At 45.1% G+C, this 19,408-nt stretch overlaps 1 protein-coding gene across 1 annotated transcript in view; it reads right to left on the reverse strand.

Annotated features, from left to right (window-relative positions):
* Positions 1-2,562: 2,562 nt before the first annotated feature.
* The window catches only part of LOC124124617 (DNA replication licensing factor mcm5-like), a 31,795-nt gene continuing 14,949 nt past the window's right edge, over positions 2,563-19,408 (reverse strand). Inside the window, exons 9-16 of the mRNA XM_046487828.2 lie at positions 18,973-19,041; positions 17,597-17,737; positions 15,004-15,180; positions 13,209-13,324; positions 12,943-13,071; positions 5,937-6,079; positions 4,588-4,715; positions 2,563-3,114 (exon numbers count right to left, since the gene is read on the reverse strand). Of these exons, the coding sequence (XP_046343784.2) occupies positions 3,013-3,114; positions 4,588-4,715; positions 5,937-6,079; positions 12,943-13,071; positions 13,209-13,324; positions 15,004-15,180; positions 17,597-17,737; positions 18,973-19,041 (1,005 nt within the window). The 3' untranslated portion in view covers positions 2,563-3,012. The remainder of the gene's footprint in view (positions 3,115-4,587; positions 4,716-5,936; positions 6,080-12,942; positions 13,072-13,208; positions 13,325-15,003; positions 15,181-17,596; positions 17,738-18,972; positions 19,042-19,408) is intronic.

The raw sequence follows: 19,408 nt of genomic DNA on the forward strand, positions 1-19,408 counted from the left end.
TTACATCATGTCTGGAGCAAGTGCAAATGTAAATGTGCACTGTATGTATGTGTTGTGATGAGAATGTTTATGCCAAGGTCGGAGGATGATCTAATTACTATATATCTGTTGTTTTGTCAACACCAAACAAATTGTAAACAGTTCTCTATTCTGAAAATGACGCTATTCAGACTACAGCAATACCAACTTTTATGCTGACATCCACAGCTGGGTGAACGGTGTTTTCTTTAGGTCTCAAGAGTGAGTGAGTGAGTGAGTATGGTTTTACGCCGCTTGTAGCAATATTCCAGCAATATCACGGCGGGGGACACCAGAAATGGGCTTCACACATTGTACCCATGTCGGGAATCGAACCCGGGTCTTCGGCGTGACGAGCGAACGCTTTAACCACTAGGCTACCCGACCGCCCTTAGGTCTCAAGAAGTCACAAATCGGTGTATATATTAAATCAAACACGTAGTACTTCATGCGAAGATTTCTGTAAGGTAACTCTCTTTTCATGATTCGAAAACAACCTTTCCATGTTCAAAGTCGCGAACAGAACGATGAATATTTGTGCCTTACACCAATACATACCTTATTTACACACTTAAGTTAATTTCCATGTGAACGCATAGTAAATTTACATGTACACATACTTGTATAGCTACACACGTGCAAAATTACTTATGTGGGTAAATGTGCATGTGAACGGGGTATAAGAAGATGGGTAACACTAATGACTTTTGTAATATTTCTTTTTCGCGTCTAGTCTAAGGTGTGAAACAACTTAGTGAATTATAATTTATTTTTCTCAAGTTCTGGATGTGTTGTCATGGATGCTGGTCTCAATTTGTAACCATGACAGCCGTAGTCATCACATCACATGATGTTTTTTTGTAGACTGAGCACACATTTTTTAATAGGTGAGGTGAGGTGAAATGGGGTTTAACGTCGCGTCCAAGATTATTGCACTTATATAGCGACGTGCATGTACGTGTGTGTGTTTGTGTGGCTGCTTGCCGATTTATAGTGCTAGCTCACTGAGATACCATGCCGCAGTTTTTAACATGCATACCCCACTCAGACACAGTATACTGACTCCGAGCCGACCAGTCCTTGCTTTAGCCCCTTAATGCCGAGCGCCAGACAGGGTAACAACAAGTACCATCTTTTAACGTCTTTTGGTATGACGCGGTCGGGGATCGAACCCCGGACCTTCCGCTCTCCGGGCGGACGCTCTACCACAAGACCACGGAGGCGGTCTCCATTTTTTAATAAGTATCCCCAAAATTATTCATGATTCCTATCCGTTTTAAAGTAGTGTAGTGTAGTCCTTCGGTTCTGGAAGACAGTCATTCGGGGAAGCCCCGTGTAAATACAATTGCTCAAGGATCTTGTCACAATTAAAAAAAAAATTGTACTTAGCGAAGTACGTGTATGTTTATCTGTTTATGATCGTTCGGTTCTAGCCCACTGAGATACCATACCGCAGTTAAACTCTCATTCACAATATACAGAATCCGAGACGACAAGTCCTTGTTTTCAGCATCTAAATGCCCAGCTCCAGACAGCAAGTATAACGTATTTTGGTATGACGCGACCTTTCGCTCTCCAGCTGTCCATAGGAGCACGGGTGGTCAATAGGAATTTCTGAGTTTCCGGTTGTCGATATACCAAGATAAATATTTAGTTTTAGTTCTTTTATCTGTACAAAAGATAAAGCATCAGACTAGTAGGTAATGACTTCGGGGAAAGATGTTTAGGGTTTGCGTCTGTTTCTGCAATATGCTTGTAAACATTTTTATTTGAGTTATTTATTGCCTTATTGCTTTGTTTTCAAATGTTACAATATATTTGTTTAAAAAACTGGTTCTTTTTGTCATGATTTTAGTGCACTCGAACCTACGTTGCATGCCTAACACACAAAACCAGATTTAGGAAAATATTGCATTAAGGGGAATATTACGAACCAAAGCAAAAGAATAACCCGTTCAAAAACAAATCTGTATGTCAACTGTACCTTTCATTAAATATCGACTAGCAGCAGTATAAGGTTTTGTACCCAGTGAATAGTTTTACTGCACAAAATTACTCCGTCATTATTTTTGTGTGCAAAATTGGCAAATACATTTCTGTTTTTGAACACCTCAGCCTGTGGAACTACAATTGTGAGTGGAGTGTTTGTTCTCCAAGTTAAATAACATACCCTGTTACAGACATACACACATTAATATGTGGTGGAAGGTTGTCCAATGCTGAGGACCAGTGAACCCATATTTCTCAGGCTGCAGGGGGCGGTCGGGTTGCCTTGTGGTTAAAGCGTTTGCTCGTCATACTGAAGACCCGCGTTTGATTCCCTACATGGGCTCAATGTGTGAAGCCCATTTCTGGTGTCCCCTGCCGTGATATTGCTGGAATATTGCTAAAAGAGGCGTAAAACCACAATCACTCACTCACTCTCAGGCAGCAGACGAGGGGATTCTGGATAATGACAACCAATGGATTTCCAGAGTGATGTCATCATACCTCTTAATGGATTGTCTGGCCCAGATTTGATTATCATCAAATAAACAACTGTCATGACAAGAAACAAAATTTAATACGTATTTACAATACAAAGCACTCTATTGGACATGTTGAATGCAGCCAATTCTCAATCATCACTTAATGAAACAGCTGAACACTTTACAATAGGCACCAACAGCAGACAACATATTCTGTACATGTACCGATGGGGTGAAAGTTCCCTCGTACAATATCTCATTTACATCTGTACACAATGAAAAATCTCCAATCGTCTCCCCAACACAGCACATACAAGAGCAGGGATTTGTTACTTTGTTCAAATTTGTCAGTGAAACAAACACAAGATACAAAGCCATCAGGGAAATTTGTCATTCCAATTTCGGAACATTTCGGACATTTGCTGCAGGCTGAATATGCCCCTGAGCAGTTTATGAAAATCCCTGAAACGACTACATCTCCATGGAAACAAGTTCTCATCCTATGCGGTACCCCCTCAAGACGGCACTACTTGACTCGGTACAACATCTTGCGCTGCATGCGATGCTGAATCTCTCCACGCCTCAACATCAGATACACAACTTTCTGTATCGCTCTCTCCGGGTATTTCTGAAACAAGGAAACACTGTCAGACCCGATGTACAGCATACAACACCTTATTTATAACTTTGGAAGCACTTCCATTGTCTAGCTATCAGTTTCAATAAAACCATTCAGGTTTAAATACTAATCCTGTCGACTAGTAGGTTTTTCAAGATAGATCGTCTATCTAGTCATCCGCCAACTTCTAAGTAATGCCTATCAAACAAGTTAGTAGGTTTTTACATTAATAGAGTTTTCCCCATTAAGTACTATGACATATTTACACAGAATACATCACAATTAACTGGGCATAGTAGAGACTTTACCTGAATTATATCTTGGTGTTTAAGTGCAATCTGGTTTACAATAACAAAAACCTCTATTTGCAGGTTTTTACGAAGTTGGCCTCAAAATTGTAAACACACAATTTTACTCAAATTTGATCTGTCAAGATCTGATAAATCCTCCATCACATGAAGTTCCTAATCCGTCAATCAGATGATACAGGCTAGAATAATATTTGGGCTTCTCCTGCTCGTGGTATAATACCTAAGGAGGGAAACCCCTGATCCTGCTCCAATGAATTTATCTTACCGACATGTTTTAATTGTAAAAGAATTAACATAAATTTAAAATTGATAGAAAAAAGCTGTTCGATCCAGCTGAGGAAAGCATGCGCTATGTCACTTGACTATTATTGACTCGGGGGAAAAAAACATGCAGTTTTATGCTTGGAAGCAGGGTATGAAGGATTTATTCTGCCTCTCAGAAATCCACGTGCAGCCTGACTTGCTCATGGCGGGGTATAAGGGATTCATTCTTCCACTGAGAAATTGATTCCCCACCAAGGTGGGATACACAGTATTTTATCAAGTGGACCAATCAGATCTCATCATTCTGACATGGACATATGATAACGCCCACAAACACTTTGATTTGAGCGCCATGGCATTTACATCAAAAAAGGGTGCACAGTCTCGAAATACATTTATTTTTGTTTCTTTAGTTCAGAATCCGTGAAAGGGATGTTAAAGTTATGAATCAGAGACTGTAACTAAGCATTTTGATAAAAAATTAAAATAATGAGGCTCTACAGTGTAAGATAGTGAACACCTTATCAGCTCAAGAACCAACACATGATTTTGATGAGCTGTGCCTGTACTCGGGAACAATTAGACAACCAGTGAACCATGGATTTCAACACCTCTGAATAATAATAATTTGTTTTGTTATTTTGAAAACTTTTAAAGAAAAGGGTCAGTAATTGGAAACTTCCTTCACATATAGCACTTTTGCTGTTTCGGTATTATTACCAAGCAAACTGTAAGCTTGTTCAACAGACTTTCACAATGAAAGGGAGACGACTCTTCCAGCTTGAGTGAAACTTCATTCATTGCTGGGACTGAAAAATGGCTTTGAGCTCAGTTTTACTGACACATGTTGTGGTTTTATTAAAAAAACCTGTGGCTGACTACAGCGTTGTAACTGGGGGCAACCTACCTGTCTGGTGAAGTCTTGTATGATTGCGTGTTCCGACACCTGGGATCCGATGATGAAGCGTCTCTTCATCTGCTTCTCAATCCGACTCAGCAGCTCCTGGTCCTCCTCTGTGGTGAAGCCTTCAGCTCCTGGCAACATCACCAACACATGTATCACCATGGCAACACCATCCACATCACCAACACAACATAAGATAGCTATGTGATAAATCGCAAAGAAAAATGAAAAACGAAGCGTGGCTTATTTCACGATAAAACATTGTTCTATCATGATGTCATTTCTGGAAAATCGAATATGCGCTTGCAAGCTAATGACTTCATATATTGAACTGACATTATTTTTGAGAGGGAAGTGTCTGGTAAGTTGTTCCCCATAGATGTAGCTGGGATGTGCAGATAAACGCAAAGTGGGGAGATATGACAATCAGCATTAAGAGAAAAGGTTAGGTAATCAATGCGAGGATTGCGAGAATATGCAAGAAATACCAAACTTAACCCAGTAGACTCGTCCGACATTTCCGAGGTCAGATTCTATTTAGTGAGTCATCATTATCAAAATACGGGCAAATATTTTTACAATCTCATTAAAATCAGATCTTAGTTCTCGCGACAAACAAAGATCTGAGGACACCCCATTACGGGTCATGACAGACCGACCTTGTGCTAACTTCGACCGACCAATGGAATGACTGACAAGAAGTCGACATTAGCCGATAAGAAGGCAGCTTTCTCGTGCTTTACGGCACTAATTTCATATTGGCGACTACGCTTCAAAACATACTTTAACAAATTCTCGATTAAAAATTTGAAACCTGAACAAATGAACATTCTGGAATGGCTAATAGATTGTCTATATTGTATGGATTCAGTCGTTAAGCCCGTAACTATAGTTCGTAATACCCCATGTTAAAGATTTCGAAGATCAGAAATCACATTCTGACTGTCGTTCTGACGTGACCCCTAACACGCCTAATGGGATGTCCTCAGATCATTGTTTAGAGGCAGCAGGAACTTAGATCTGATTTTAATGAGATATCTTTAAGGCTTTTACATTTTTACATCATCCTTAAAGGGGCAATACATAATGATGATATCTCATCAGAAATATACGACTTGTAGTCCTTTACTATTATAACACTGCAGGGAGAATATAACACTCGAGGTTGCACCTATCATGGGTAATTCTCCCTCCAGTGTCTTATTGTACGATAAACTTCTACTCGTTTATTTCTTAAATACAATCCATTCCCTGGGTTCCTGGTAATTTAAACTTCACTTTTTCCACTCTAACTACTGGAAAAGTCTGCTGCTTGGTGACGATATCTTTAAGATTTCATGGACTCTGCCTACCTGCGAGGTTGCCGGAGTTGGCGGCGTCCAGAGTGGACACCTGGAACAGCCGCAGAGCCTCATCCACATCCGCCTCAGTTGCGAAAGCTTCCATCCTCATCTTGGCCAGGCTCTCAGAGATTCTGATGATGGCCTCAAGCTGCCTGAGATCACAAATTTGTGTTAAGATTAATGACACATTAGAATTTCAGTAGTAATCATAGTCAGATTAAAGTGGTAAGAAAGAGTGATGGGGGTGCCACCTGAGTGAGTGAGTGAGTGAGTGAGTGAGTGAGTGAGGTTGTACGCCGCTTTTAGCAATGTTCCAGCAATGTCACAGCGGGGGATACCACACATTGGCAGGCTTCACACATTGTACCTATATTGGGAATCGAAGCCGGGTCTTTGGCGTGGCGAGCGAACACTTTAACCACTAGGCTACCCGACTGCCCCGGATGCCACCTGACAATGATGGAGATGCAAATGGGCAGTGATGGGGATGCGATGCCTACCTGACAAGGATGGGGATGCGATGCCTACCTGACAGTGATGGAGATGCTAATGGACAGTGATGGGGATGCGATGCCTGCCTGACAGTGATGGAGATGCTAATGGACAGTGACGGGGATGTGATGCCTACCTGACAGTGATGGAGATGCGATGCCTGCCTGACAGTGATGGAGATGCTAATGGACAGTGATGGGGATGCGATGCCTACCTGACAAGGATGGGGATGCGATGCCTACCTGACAGTGATGGAGATGCGATGCCTGCCTGACAGTGATGGAGATGCTAATGGACAGTGATGGGGATGCGATGACTACCTGACAGTGATGGGGATGCGATGCCTACCTGACAGTGATGGGGATGCGATGCCTACCTGACAGTGATGGGGATGTGATGCCTACCTGACAGTGATGGAGATGCGATGCCTACCTGACAGTGATGGAGATGCTAATGGACAGTGATGGGGATGCGACAGTGATGGAGATGCGATGCCTACCTGACAGTGATGGAGATGCTAATGGACAGTGATGGGGATGCGATGCCTACCTGACAGTGATGGGGATGCGATGCCTACCTGACAGTGATGGAGATGCGATGCCTACCTGACAGTGATGGGGATGCTAATGGACAGTGATGGGGATGCGATGCCTACCTGACAGTGATGGGGATGCGATGCCTACCTGACAGTGATGGGGATGCTAATGGACAGTGACTGGGGTGCGATGTCTACCTGACACTGACAGTGATGGAGATGCTAATGGACAGTGATGGGGATGTGATGCCTACCTGACAGTGATGGAGATGCGATGCCTACCTGACAGTGATGGGGATGCGATGCCTACCTGACAGTGATGGAGATGCTAATGGACAGTGATGGGGATGCGATGCCTACCTGACAGTGATGGGGATGCGATGCCTACCTGACAGTGATGGGGATGCGATGCCTACCTGACAGTGATGGGGATGCGATGCCTACCTGACAGTGATGGGGATGTGATGCCTACCTGACAGTGATGGGGATGCTAATGGACAGTGATGGGGATGCGATGCCTACCTGACAGTGATGGGGATGCGATGCCTACCTGACAGTGATGGGGATGCTAATGGACAGTGACTGGGGTGCGATGTCTACCTGACACTGACAGTGATGGAGATGCTAATGGACAGTGATGGGGATGTGATGCCTACCTGACAGTGATGGAGATGCGATGCCTACCTGACAGTGATGGGGATGCGATGCCTACCTGACAGTGATGGAGATGCTAATGGACAGTGATGGGGATGCGATGCCTACCTGACAGTGATGGGGATGCGATGCCTACCTGACAGTGATGGGGATGCGATGCCTACCTGACAGTGATGGGGATGTGATGCCTACCTGACAGTGATGGGGATGCGATGCCTACCTGACAGTGATGGGGATGCTAATGGACAGTGATGGGGATGCGATGCCTACCTGACAGTGATGGAGATGCTAATGGACAGTGATGGGGATGCGATGCTGACCTGACAGTGATGGAGATGCTAATGGACAGTGATGGGGATGTGATGCCTACCTGACAGTGATGGAGATGCTAATGGACAGTGATGGGGATGCGATGCCTACCTGACAGTGATGGGGATGTGATGCCTACCTGACAGTGATGGGGATGCGATGCCTACCTGACAGTGATGGAGATGCTAATGGACAGTGATGGGGATGCAGTGCCTACCTGACAGTGATGGGGATGCGATGCCTACCTGACAGTGATGGGGATGCTAATGGACAGTGATGGAGATGCGATGCCTACCTGACAGTGATGGAGATGCTAATGGACAGTGATGGGGATGCGATGCCTACCTGACAGTGATGGAGATGCTAATGGACAGTGACGGGGATGCGATGCCTACCTGACAGTGATGGAGATGCGATGCCTACCTGACAGTGATGGGGATGCGATGCCTACCTGACAGTGATGGAGATGCTAATGGACAGTGATGGGGATGCGATGCCTACCTGACAGTGATGGGGATGCGATGCCTACCTGACAGTGATGGGGATGCGATGCCTACCTGACAGTGATGGGGATGCGATGCCTACCTGACAGTGATGGGGATGTGATGCCTACCTGACAGTGATGGGGATGCGATGCCTACCTGACAGTGATGGGGATGCTAATGGACAGTGATGGGGATGCGATGCCTACCTGACAGTGATGGAGATGCTAATGGACAGTGATGGGGATGCGATGCTGACCTGACAGTGATGGAGATGCTAATGGACAGTGATGGGGATGCGATGCCTACCTGACAGTGATGGGGATGCGATGCCTACCTGACAGTGATGGGGATGTGATGCCTACCTGACAGTGATGGGGATGCGATGCCTACCTGACAGTGATGGGGATGCTAATGGACAGTGATGGGGATGCGATGCCTACCTGACAGTGATGGAGATGCTAATGGACAGTGATGGGGATGCGATGCTGACCTGACAGTGATGGAGATGCTAATGGACAGTGATGGGGATGTGATGCCTACCTGACAGTGATGGAGATGCTAATGGACAGTGATGGGGATGCGATGCCTACCTGACAGTGATGGGGATGTGATGCCTACCTGACAGTGATGGGGATGCGATGCCTACCTGACAGTGATGGAGATGCTAATGGACAGTGATGGGGATGCAGTGCCTACCTGACAGTGATGGGGATGCGATGCCTACCTGACAGTGATGGGGATGCTAATGGACAGTGATGGAGATGCGATGCCTACCTGACAGTGATGGAGATGCTAATGGACAGTGATGGGGATGCGATGCCTACCTGACAGTGATGGAGATGCTAATGGACAGTGACGGGGATGCGATGCCTACCTGACAGTGATGGAGATGCTAATGGACAGTGATGGGGATGTGATGCCTACCTGACAGTGATGGAGATGCTAATGGACAGTGATGGGGATGCGATGCCTACCTGACAGTGATGGGGATGCGATGACTACCTGACAGTGATGGGGATGCGATGCCTACCTGACAATGATGGAGATGCTACCTGACAGTGATGGGGATGCGATGCCTACCTGACAGTGATGGGGATGCTAATGGACAGTGACGGGGATGCGATGCCTACCTGACAGTGATGGAGATGCTAATGGACAGTGATGGGGATGCGATGCCTACCTGACAGTGATGGAGATGCTAATGGACAGTGACGGGGATGCGATGCCTACCTGACAGTGATGGAGATGCTAATGGACAGTGATGGGGATGCGATGCCTACCTGACAGTGATGGGGATGCGATGCCTACCTGACAGTGATGGAGATGCGATGCCTACCTGACAGTGATGGGGATGCTAATGGACAGTGATGGGGATGCGATGCCTACCTGACAGTGATGGGGATGCGATGCCTACCTGACAGTGATGGGGATGCTAATGGACAGTGACTGGGGTGCGATGTCTACCTGACACTGACAGTGATGGAGATGCTAATGGACAGTGATGGGGATGTGATGCCTACCTGACAGTGATGGAGATGCGATGCCTACCTGACAGTGATGGGGATGCGATGCCTACCTGACAGTGATGGAGATGCTAATGGACAGTGATGGGGATGCGATGCCTACCTGACAGTGATGGGGATGCGATGCCTACCTGACAGTGATGGGGATGCGATGCCTACCTGACAGTGATGGGGATGCGATGCCTACCTGACAGTGATGGGGATGTGATGCCTACCTGACAGTGATGGGGATGCTAATGGACAGTGATGGGGATGCGATGCCTACCTGACAGTGATGGGGATGCGATGCCTACCTGACAGTGATGGGGATGCTAATGGACAGTGACTGGGGTGCGATGTCTACCTGACACTGACAGTGATGGAGATGCTAATGGACAGTGATGGGGATGTGATGCCTACCTGACAGTGATGGAGATGCGATGCCTACCTGACAGTGATGGGGATGCGATGCCTACCTGACAGTGATGGAGATGCTAATGGACAGTGATGGGGATGCGATGCCTACCTGACAGTGATGGGGATGCGATGCCTACCTGACAGTGATGGGGATGCGATGCCTACCTGACAGTGATGGGGATGCGATGCCTACCTGACAGTGATGGGGATGTGATGCCTACCTGACAGTGATGGGGATGCGATGCCTACCTGACAGTGATGGGGATGCTAATGGACAGTGATGGGGATGCGATGCCTACCTGACAGTGATGGAGATGCTAATGGACAGTGATGGGGATGCGATGCTGACCTGACAGTGATGGAGATGCTAATGGACAGTGATGGGGATGTGATGCCTACCTGACAGTGATGGAGATGCTAATGGACAGTGATGGGGATGCGATGCCTACCTGACAGTGATGGGGATGTGATGCCTACCTGACAGTGATGGGGATGCGATGCCTACCTGACAGTGATGGAGATGCTAATGGACAGTGATGGGGATGCAGTGCCTACCTGACAGTGATGGGGATGCGATGCCTACCTGACAGTGATGGGGATGCTAATGGACAGTGATGGAGATGCGATGCCTACCTGACAGTGATGGAGATGCTAATGGACAGTGATGGGGATGCGATGCCTACCTGACAGTGATGGAGATGCTAATGGACAGTGACGGGGATGCGATGCCTACCTGACAGTGATGGAGATGCGATGCCTACCTGACAGTGATGGGGATGCGATGCCTACCTGACAGTGATGGAGATGCTAATGGACAGTGATGGGGATGCGATGCCTACCTGACAGTGATGGGGATGCGATGCCTACCTGACAGTGATGGGGATGCGATGCCTACCTGACAGTGATGGGGATGCGATGCCTACCTGACAGTGATGGGGATGTGATGCCTACCTGACAGTGATGGGGATGCGATGCCTACCTGACAGTGATGGGGATGCTAATGGACAGTGATGGGGATGCGATGCCTACCTGACAGTGATGGAGATGCTAATGGACAGTGATGGGGATGCGATGCTGACCTGACAGTGATGGAGATGCTAATGGACAGTGATGGGGATGCGATGCCTACCTGACAGTGATGGGGATGCGATGCCTACCTGACAGTGATGGGGATGTGATGCCTACCTGACAGTGATGGGGATGCGATGCCTACCTGACAGTGATGGGGATGCTAATGGACAGTGATGGGGATGCGATGCCTACCTGACAGTGATGGAGATGCTAATGGACAGTGATGGGGATGCGATGCTGACCTGACAGTGATGGAGATGCTAATGGACAGTGATGGGGATGTGATGCCTACCTGACAGTGATGGAGATGCTAATGGACAGTGATGGGGATGCGATGCCTACCTGACAGTGATGGGGATGTGATGCCTACCTGACAGTGATGGGGATGCGATGCCTACCTGACAGTGATGGAGATGCTAATGGACAGTGATGGGGATGCAGTGCCTACCTGACAGTGATGGGGATGCGATGCCTACCTGACAGTGATGGGGATGCTAATGGACAGTGATGGAGATGCGATGCCTACCTGACAGTGATGGAGATGCTAATGGACAGTGATGGGGATGCGATGCCTACCTGACAGTGATGGAGATGCTAATGGACAGTGACGGGGATGCGATGCCTACCTGACAGTGATGGAGATGCTAATGGACAGTGATGGGGATGTGATGCCTACCTGACAGTGATGGAGATGCTAATGGACAGTGATGGGGATGCGATGCCTACCTGACAGTGATGGGGATGCGATGACTACCTGACAGTGATGGGGATGCGATGCCTACCTGACAATGATGGAGATGCTACCTGACAGTGATGGGGATGCGATGCCTACCTGACAGTGATGGGGATGCTAATGGACAGTGACGGGGATGCGATGCCTACCTGACAGTGATGGAGATGCTAATGGACAGTGATGGGGATGCGATGCCTACCTGACAGTGATGGAGATGCTAATGGACAGTGACGGGGATGCGATGCCTACCTGACAGTGATGGAGATGCTAATGGACAGTGATGGGGATGCGATGCCTACCTGACAGTGATGGAGATGCTAATGGACAGTGATGGGGATGCGATGCCTACCTGACAGTGATGGGGATGCGATGCCTACCTGACAGTGATGGGGATGCGATGCCTACCTGACAGTGATGGGGATGCGATGCCTACCTGACAGTGATGGAGATGCTAATGGACAGTGATGGGGATGCGATGCCTACCTGACAGTGATGGAGATGCTAATGGACAGTGACGGGGATGCGATGCCTACCTGACAGTGATGGAGATGCTAATGGACAGTGATGGGGATGCGATGCCTACCTGACAGTGATGGAGATGCTAATGGACAGTGATGGGGATGCGATGCCTACCTGACAGTGATGGAGATGCTAATGGACAGTGATGGGGATGCGATGCCTACCTGACAGTGATGGGGATGCGATGCCTACCTGACAGTGATGGGGATGCGATGCCTACCTGACAGTGATGGGGATGCGATGCCTACCTGACAGTGATGGAGATGCTAATGGACAGTGATGGGGATGTGATGCCTACCTGACAGTGATGGGGATGCTGACTTTCTTTCCAGTCTCCCTCTCATACTCTTGGGCACCATTCCTCATCAGAACATAGCGGTTCTTCAGTTTCTCGGCAGCCTCCGGAGAAAGACGGGGTCCACATTTGCTGTAAGGAAAGAAATCAATATTCAAATGATCACACGATATAACAACAAAACTAAATCATTAAATTGATCTTCACAAGCAACACAATGTTCCTGGGCTACTTCAGTTTAAATGCCATGTTTTTAAACAGCAACTTACGTTCTAACAAATGATATCAACTTCTTCAGGGTGTTGAGATCAATCTCTCCATCATTCAGTTCTTCCGCGGACTGTAGCGAGTTCAGATGCACGTTCATCACATGCTTGGCCAGTGTCTGAAGGAGAAATACAGCCGCTCTCATCATCACAGTACGAGACAACCTAGCTGAACTGGCTGTCGACATAGCTTGACATTCAAGATGCATGGAAAATCATACCAGAGTTCCCGCTGGCTACACTAAAAATTACCAGTACCTTCCTAATTTTTGTCAGTCCCCAACTTTCAACAATTAAATAAACGTAAAAGAATTACCTAGTTTTAATTCATTCAACATGACATCATCTCTTAGTAACTTAGTTAGATCTACACGTCATTCACACAAAATTCAGTCACAATTTTCTCTTCTTTTTTTTTATTTTTCAAGACTAAGTCGCTTCAAATATATCTTTAACCTCGAACCAAAGCAAAATGTTATTTCCTTGCACTAAAAATAGACAAGGGGAAACCCTGAAGGTAACAGACAAGCTGACTTCATTGGAAAAATATACCTATATGAACATCGCTGATGTTTTGTTCAACAACAAAGATTTATAAGGTACTTTATTTGCCAGTCCACAGGGACTGGCAGTCACATGAAGTACCAGTCCAAACCTAATTTTACCGGTTATAAATTGGTATTTACCGATAAACGGGAACACTGTCATACAAACAATACAACCTAGATAATGTTGTTCAACAATATTCCTGCTGAGAAGTCTCGGACAGACCATTGGAGTATATAAAGTGCACAAATGATCCACTCTTGACACACAATTATCGGTCACATTGCAAATAACCAAATCATTACTTGTATCTTCCTACAGGTGCCTGGAACATATTCTGCTCAGATGTCCCTACAGGCAATCAGTTCCAACACCACATTCTCATCATTACATAACAGTACTATTGAAGTCCTGTCAGGGTGGTTTGGTTGGTTTATTGCTTTACGCCGCACTCAGCATTATTCCATCTATATGACAGCGGTCTGTAAGTAATTGAGTCTGGACCAGACAATCCAGTGATTGATATCATGAGCATCGATCCACACATTTGGGATGGATGACATGCATGAACCAAATCAGCGAGCCTGACAACCCGATCCCTTTAGTCGCCTCTTAAGACAAGCATGGTAGCCTTTTACGGCAATTATGGTTTAGGCAACACACACAATAAACGACGTTCCTTTAACACTAATAACAGGAATCATCTTCCGGAGTCTAGTCTCCACCCTTGCCAAACTGGTCTGGAATTTCAAGGCTTGATCGAAGCACCACCAGTGGTTATTACGGGTTATGTCCCTTCTACGTCCCTCTTACTGACCAATCAGATTCCATCTGTCATATCACTTGTATTTGTTTCAAACAAAATGGCGGTGCCCAGGAAAGATGACCTGATCGTTTATCAAGATCTACATTGTAATTCAACAGGTCTTACTTGAGCACCTTGATTAAAAACAAAGAGATTTGCCAAATATGACAAACCGGACGTCTAGTTTGTTACACAATTTTGATTTGACTATGCATAGACTCGTCAGTCCAGCCAAAAAATAACACTGGAATCGCTGGCTAGTTCATCAAGGTGGAAACTGGACTTTTACAGACAGTTTACTTAGTAAAATGAAACATGCACCAGTGCAACTTATTATTTAAAAATGCATCGAAATATTTATGTCTAAAATTCTAGGCCTTGTGCACTTCCTTGTCCCATCAACATGAAACCTGAAGGTGAGTTCCAGGTGAGATGACACAAACTCACCATATCTCTCCTCTCGTCGTGCTCGTCTTTCACGACGAAGATCATATCGAACCTGGACAAGATGGTAGGCATGAAGTCGATGTTGTCAGCGCCCTTAGTGTCATCCCACCTTCCGAACAGGCTGTTAGCAGCAGCCAACACGGAACACCGGGAGTTGAGGGTTGTTGTGATCCCAGCCTGTAGACAGATCAGGACATGAAGAGGATGCCTTCGAGAAAATGTCGAGCTACCAAAGGACTCTTCCTACACACCTCACCCAGTATGTTAGGTTGGTTGGTTTGTTGTTTAACGCCGCACTCAGCAATATTCCAGCTATATGACGGCGGTCTGCAAATAATCGAGTCTGGACAGACAATCAAGTGATTGATATCATGAGCATCAATCGCAATTGGGATCAATGACATGCATCAACCAAGTCAGCGAGCCTGACCACCTGATCCTGTTAGTCGCCTTTTACGACAAGCATAGTCGCCTTTTCGGCAAGCATGGGCTGATTAAGACCTATTCTACCCTGGAATCTTCACGGGTCCAGTATGTTAAGACTGTCAGACCACTAAATGTCTGCTGATCATCAGAAAATCATTTTATTTGTTTGTTTTGTTGTTCAACGCCACACTCAGCAATATTCCAGCTATACAACGGCGATCTGAAAATAATCAAGTCTGGACCAGACAATCCAGTGACTGACATCATGAGCATTGATCTACACAGTTGGGATAAGATGACATGCATCAACCAGGTCAGCAAGTCTGACCACCCGATCCCATTAGTGGCTTGTTACAAGCATGGGTTGCTGAAGATCAATTCCAACCTGGATCTTCACAGGTCTTGTATAGTCTGGAAGGTAATTTAAGGTACCGGCATTTACTACAATATCTGAAAAACTACTGGACCAACTCCAGTCAAAGTTGGTATGAGATTATTAAAGAGTCATACCTAACTGGATATTACATTTAAAGACAATCAGTGCATGGATAAAAAATCTGTCTATTTAGCTATCACTATATTTCATCAACAACCAGACCTGTTCTTCACGGGTTGAACGAGCATTCATTGAAACAGCCATATGCATAATGCTACCCCTGCATCACAGGGCCATATGACACAGTTGAACCAATCAACTCAACTCAAAAGGGTGCACGGGAATCATGCACGCACAAATACGGTGTTAGCGTTGGGCGTCTCAACGTGCGTGATTCCAATGCATTAGTGCTGTTGTCCACTTCAGTAGTGCTAGTAGTGGTTTTGTGTATTTCAGTTGTGCTGGGTTGTGTATTTCGGTTGTGCTGGGTTGTGTATTTCAGTTGTGCTGGGTTGTGTATTTCGGTTGTGCTGGGTTGTGTATTTTGGTTGTGCTGTGTTGTGTATTTCAGTTGTGCTGGGTTGTGTATTTTGGTTGTGCTGGGTTGTGTATTTCAGTTGTGCTGGGTTGTGTATTTCGGTTGTGCTGGGTTGTGTATTTCAGTTGTGCTGTGTTGTGTATTTCAGTTGTGCTGGGTTGTGTATTTCAGTTGTGCTGGGTTGTGTATTTCAGTTGTGCTGGGTTGTGTATTTTGGTAGTGCTGTGTTCTGTATTTCAGTTGTGCTGTGTTGTGTATTTCAGTTGTGCTGGGTTGTGTATTTTGGTAGTGTTGTGTTCTGTATTTCAGTTGTGCTGTGTTGTGTATTTCGGTTGTGCTGGGTTGTGTATTTTGGTTGTGCTGTGTTGTGTATTTCAGTTGTGCTGGGTTGTGTATTTTGGTTGTGCTGGGTTGTGTATTTCAGTTGTGCTGGGTTGTGTATTTCGGTTGTGCTGGGTTGTGTATTTCAGTTGTGCTGTGTTGTGTATTTCAGTTGTGCTGGGTTGTGTATTTCAGTTGTGCTGGGTTGTGTATTTCAGTTGTGCTGGGTTGTGTATTTTGGTAGTGCTGTGTTCTGTATTTCAGTTGTGCTGTGTTGTGTATTTCAGTTGTGCTGGGTTGTGTATTTTGGTAGTGTTGTGTTCTGTATTTCAGTTGTGCTGTGTTGTGTATTTCGGTTGTGCTGGGTTGTGTATTTTGGTTGTGCTGGGTTGTGTATTTCAGTTGTGCTGGGTTGTGTATTTCAGTTGTGCTGGGTTGTGTATTTCAGTTGTGCTGTGTTGTGTATTTCAGTTGTGCTGGGTTGTGTATTTTGGTTGTGCTGGGTTGTGTATTTCGGTTGTGCTGGGTTGTGTATTTCGGTTGTGCTGGGTTGTGTATTTCAGTTGTGCTGTGTTGTGTATTTCAGTTGTGCTGTGTTGTGTATTTCAGTTGTGCTGGGTTGTGTATTTCAGTTGTGCTGGGTTGTGTATTTCAGTTGTGCTGTGTTCTGTATTTCAGTTGTGCTGTGTTGTGTATTTCAGTTGTGCTGGGTTGTGTATTTCAGTTGTGCTGGGTTGTGTATTTCAGTTGTGCTGGGTTGTATATTTTGGTAGTGCTGTTTTTTGTATTTCAGTTGTGCTGGGTTGTGTATTTCTGTTGTGCTGGGTTGTGTATTTCGGTTGTGCTGGGTTGTGTATTTCGGTTGTGCTGGGTTGTGTATTTCGGTAGTGCTGTCGTGCACCTCAGTAGTGCTCCTCACTGGGCCTTCACACCTTGGCTATGGAGATGGTCTGTTGTTCCATGGCCTCGTGGATGGCAACTCGATCGTCCTCCCTCATCTTGTCAAACTCATCGATACACACCACACCCCCATCAGCCAACACCATCGCTCCTCCTTCCATTACAAAGTTTTTCTACAAACAGAAATAATAACAATGACAATAGTACAGAGCTCCAGATAAACTTTTGGTGTTGTGGGTATTTTACCCATGCATTTTTAAATCATTGGGTATCAGTAATTCTATCTGGGTATTCAAATTTCTGTTACCTACTAGGTTTTACACATGTGGGTATTTAAGTTAAATATTTAGAAACACTATTCATGTAGTCCCTGCAAACTGGTGTTGTGTGGGTTCGAGAGCTTTATAGGACTCAAAAATACGATACTTCCACAAGAAAGTGTGATGGCAAATGATCATGATGTAACTGTCATCATGGAGTTTGGCAAGGTTGACGGAATGCCCGTTTATAATTTCAAAATAAGTTGCTGATTTGCTAATCAAATACGCAGGGTTACTTCACAATATTTTGATGATACGCACAAGTTTTATTTTTGTAGTGTATCTGTAATGTTCGTTGCGTATTTGATACGCTTGGATTTTATTTTGCTGCGTATTTCTGCATTTCTGATCTGTATTTTACGCAGCTACGCAGCTTATCTGGAGCTCTGATAGTAGTTTCAAATACTCAAGAAGACCTTTATCAAGATCTGGACACCAGTTCAGCACAAAACGATTGTCATACTGAATATCACAACTGTGAGTATGATATTAGCAAATATTGACCAGATGAGTTATGCAGAGCTCCAGATAACTATCCGAGCAATTGAGTTTTTACTCTAGGGTTTCTATTTTAATTGGGTTATTACATTTTTCATTGGGTAACCAATAATTTTTTACTTATCTATTCATCACTCTATTGGGTTATTCCCAAAATGAGTAAACATTTTAAGATTTAAAAATAAAAAAATATATAATGTTTTAGATGTATATAAGGGTTCTAACTATAGGCTTGCCTCGGAAAGTAAATTAGCTCATAATTGTGTTTTGGAAATTAACTCCTTTATACGTATGCTGAAAAAATCTCATTGGGTATTTACGCATGCTGTTTTTATACATTTGAGTTTTTCATTTAATGCATGCGTTTCTGTACGCAAGTTAATTGAAAGTAATTGGGGTTTGATTATTTTTTGGGGAGGGGGATTTTACGCAAATACACAGCTTATCTGTAGCTCTGGTTATGCAACAGAAATTACATAATTCAAGGGGGATAGATTGACATAACATTATCTAGCCATGTTATATAGCCAGTGTAGAAAAGATAGAGCCCGGAACTAAAAAATGTCTGAACATCATCAGCTTATACTCACAGTCTGTGGGTCTCTCAAAACCGAGGCTGTGAGTCCGGCTGCACTGCTGCCTTTCCCAGATGTGTACACCTGCAAACATGGCCGTCTATATAGTACTGCCCCTTCAACTACTTACATTATACTTCTTTTCAAACAAGTTTATAAACACAAGACTTGCCTTCTGGCATCAGCATCTATACAGCATTAGTGACACAACAGAGTTTTCAAATGTTACAGTTAGTGCGTAAACATATAACTGGATTCGTAAGAGTGAGAAACCATTTAAGATGGCGGCATCAAGTGTGAGCTTGCGATTGATATTGCCAAGGGAACTTGTTTACTGGGAAGTAATGTTCTGTGTGATTGTATATGTGACACAAGGGAGGGAGGTTTCGTGAGTTTGGTGAGTTTGGTGAGTTTGGTGAGTGAGTGAGTGAGTTGGGTTGGGTTTAACGCT

The sequence above is a fragment of the Haliotis rufescens genome, unplaced genomic scaffold, assembly GCF_023055435.1.
Source record: "Haliotis rufescens isolate VD_foot unplaced genomic scaffold, xgHalRufe1.0.p SCAF_3, whole genome shotgun sequence".
Taxonomy (NCBI): domain Eukaryota; kingdom Metazoa; phylum Mollusca; class Gastropoda; order Lepetellida; family Haliotidae; genus Haliotis; species Haliotis rufescens.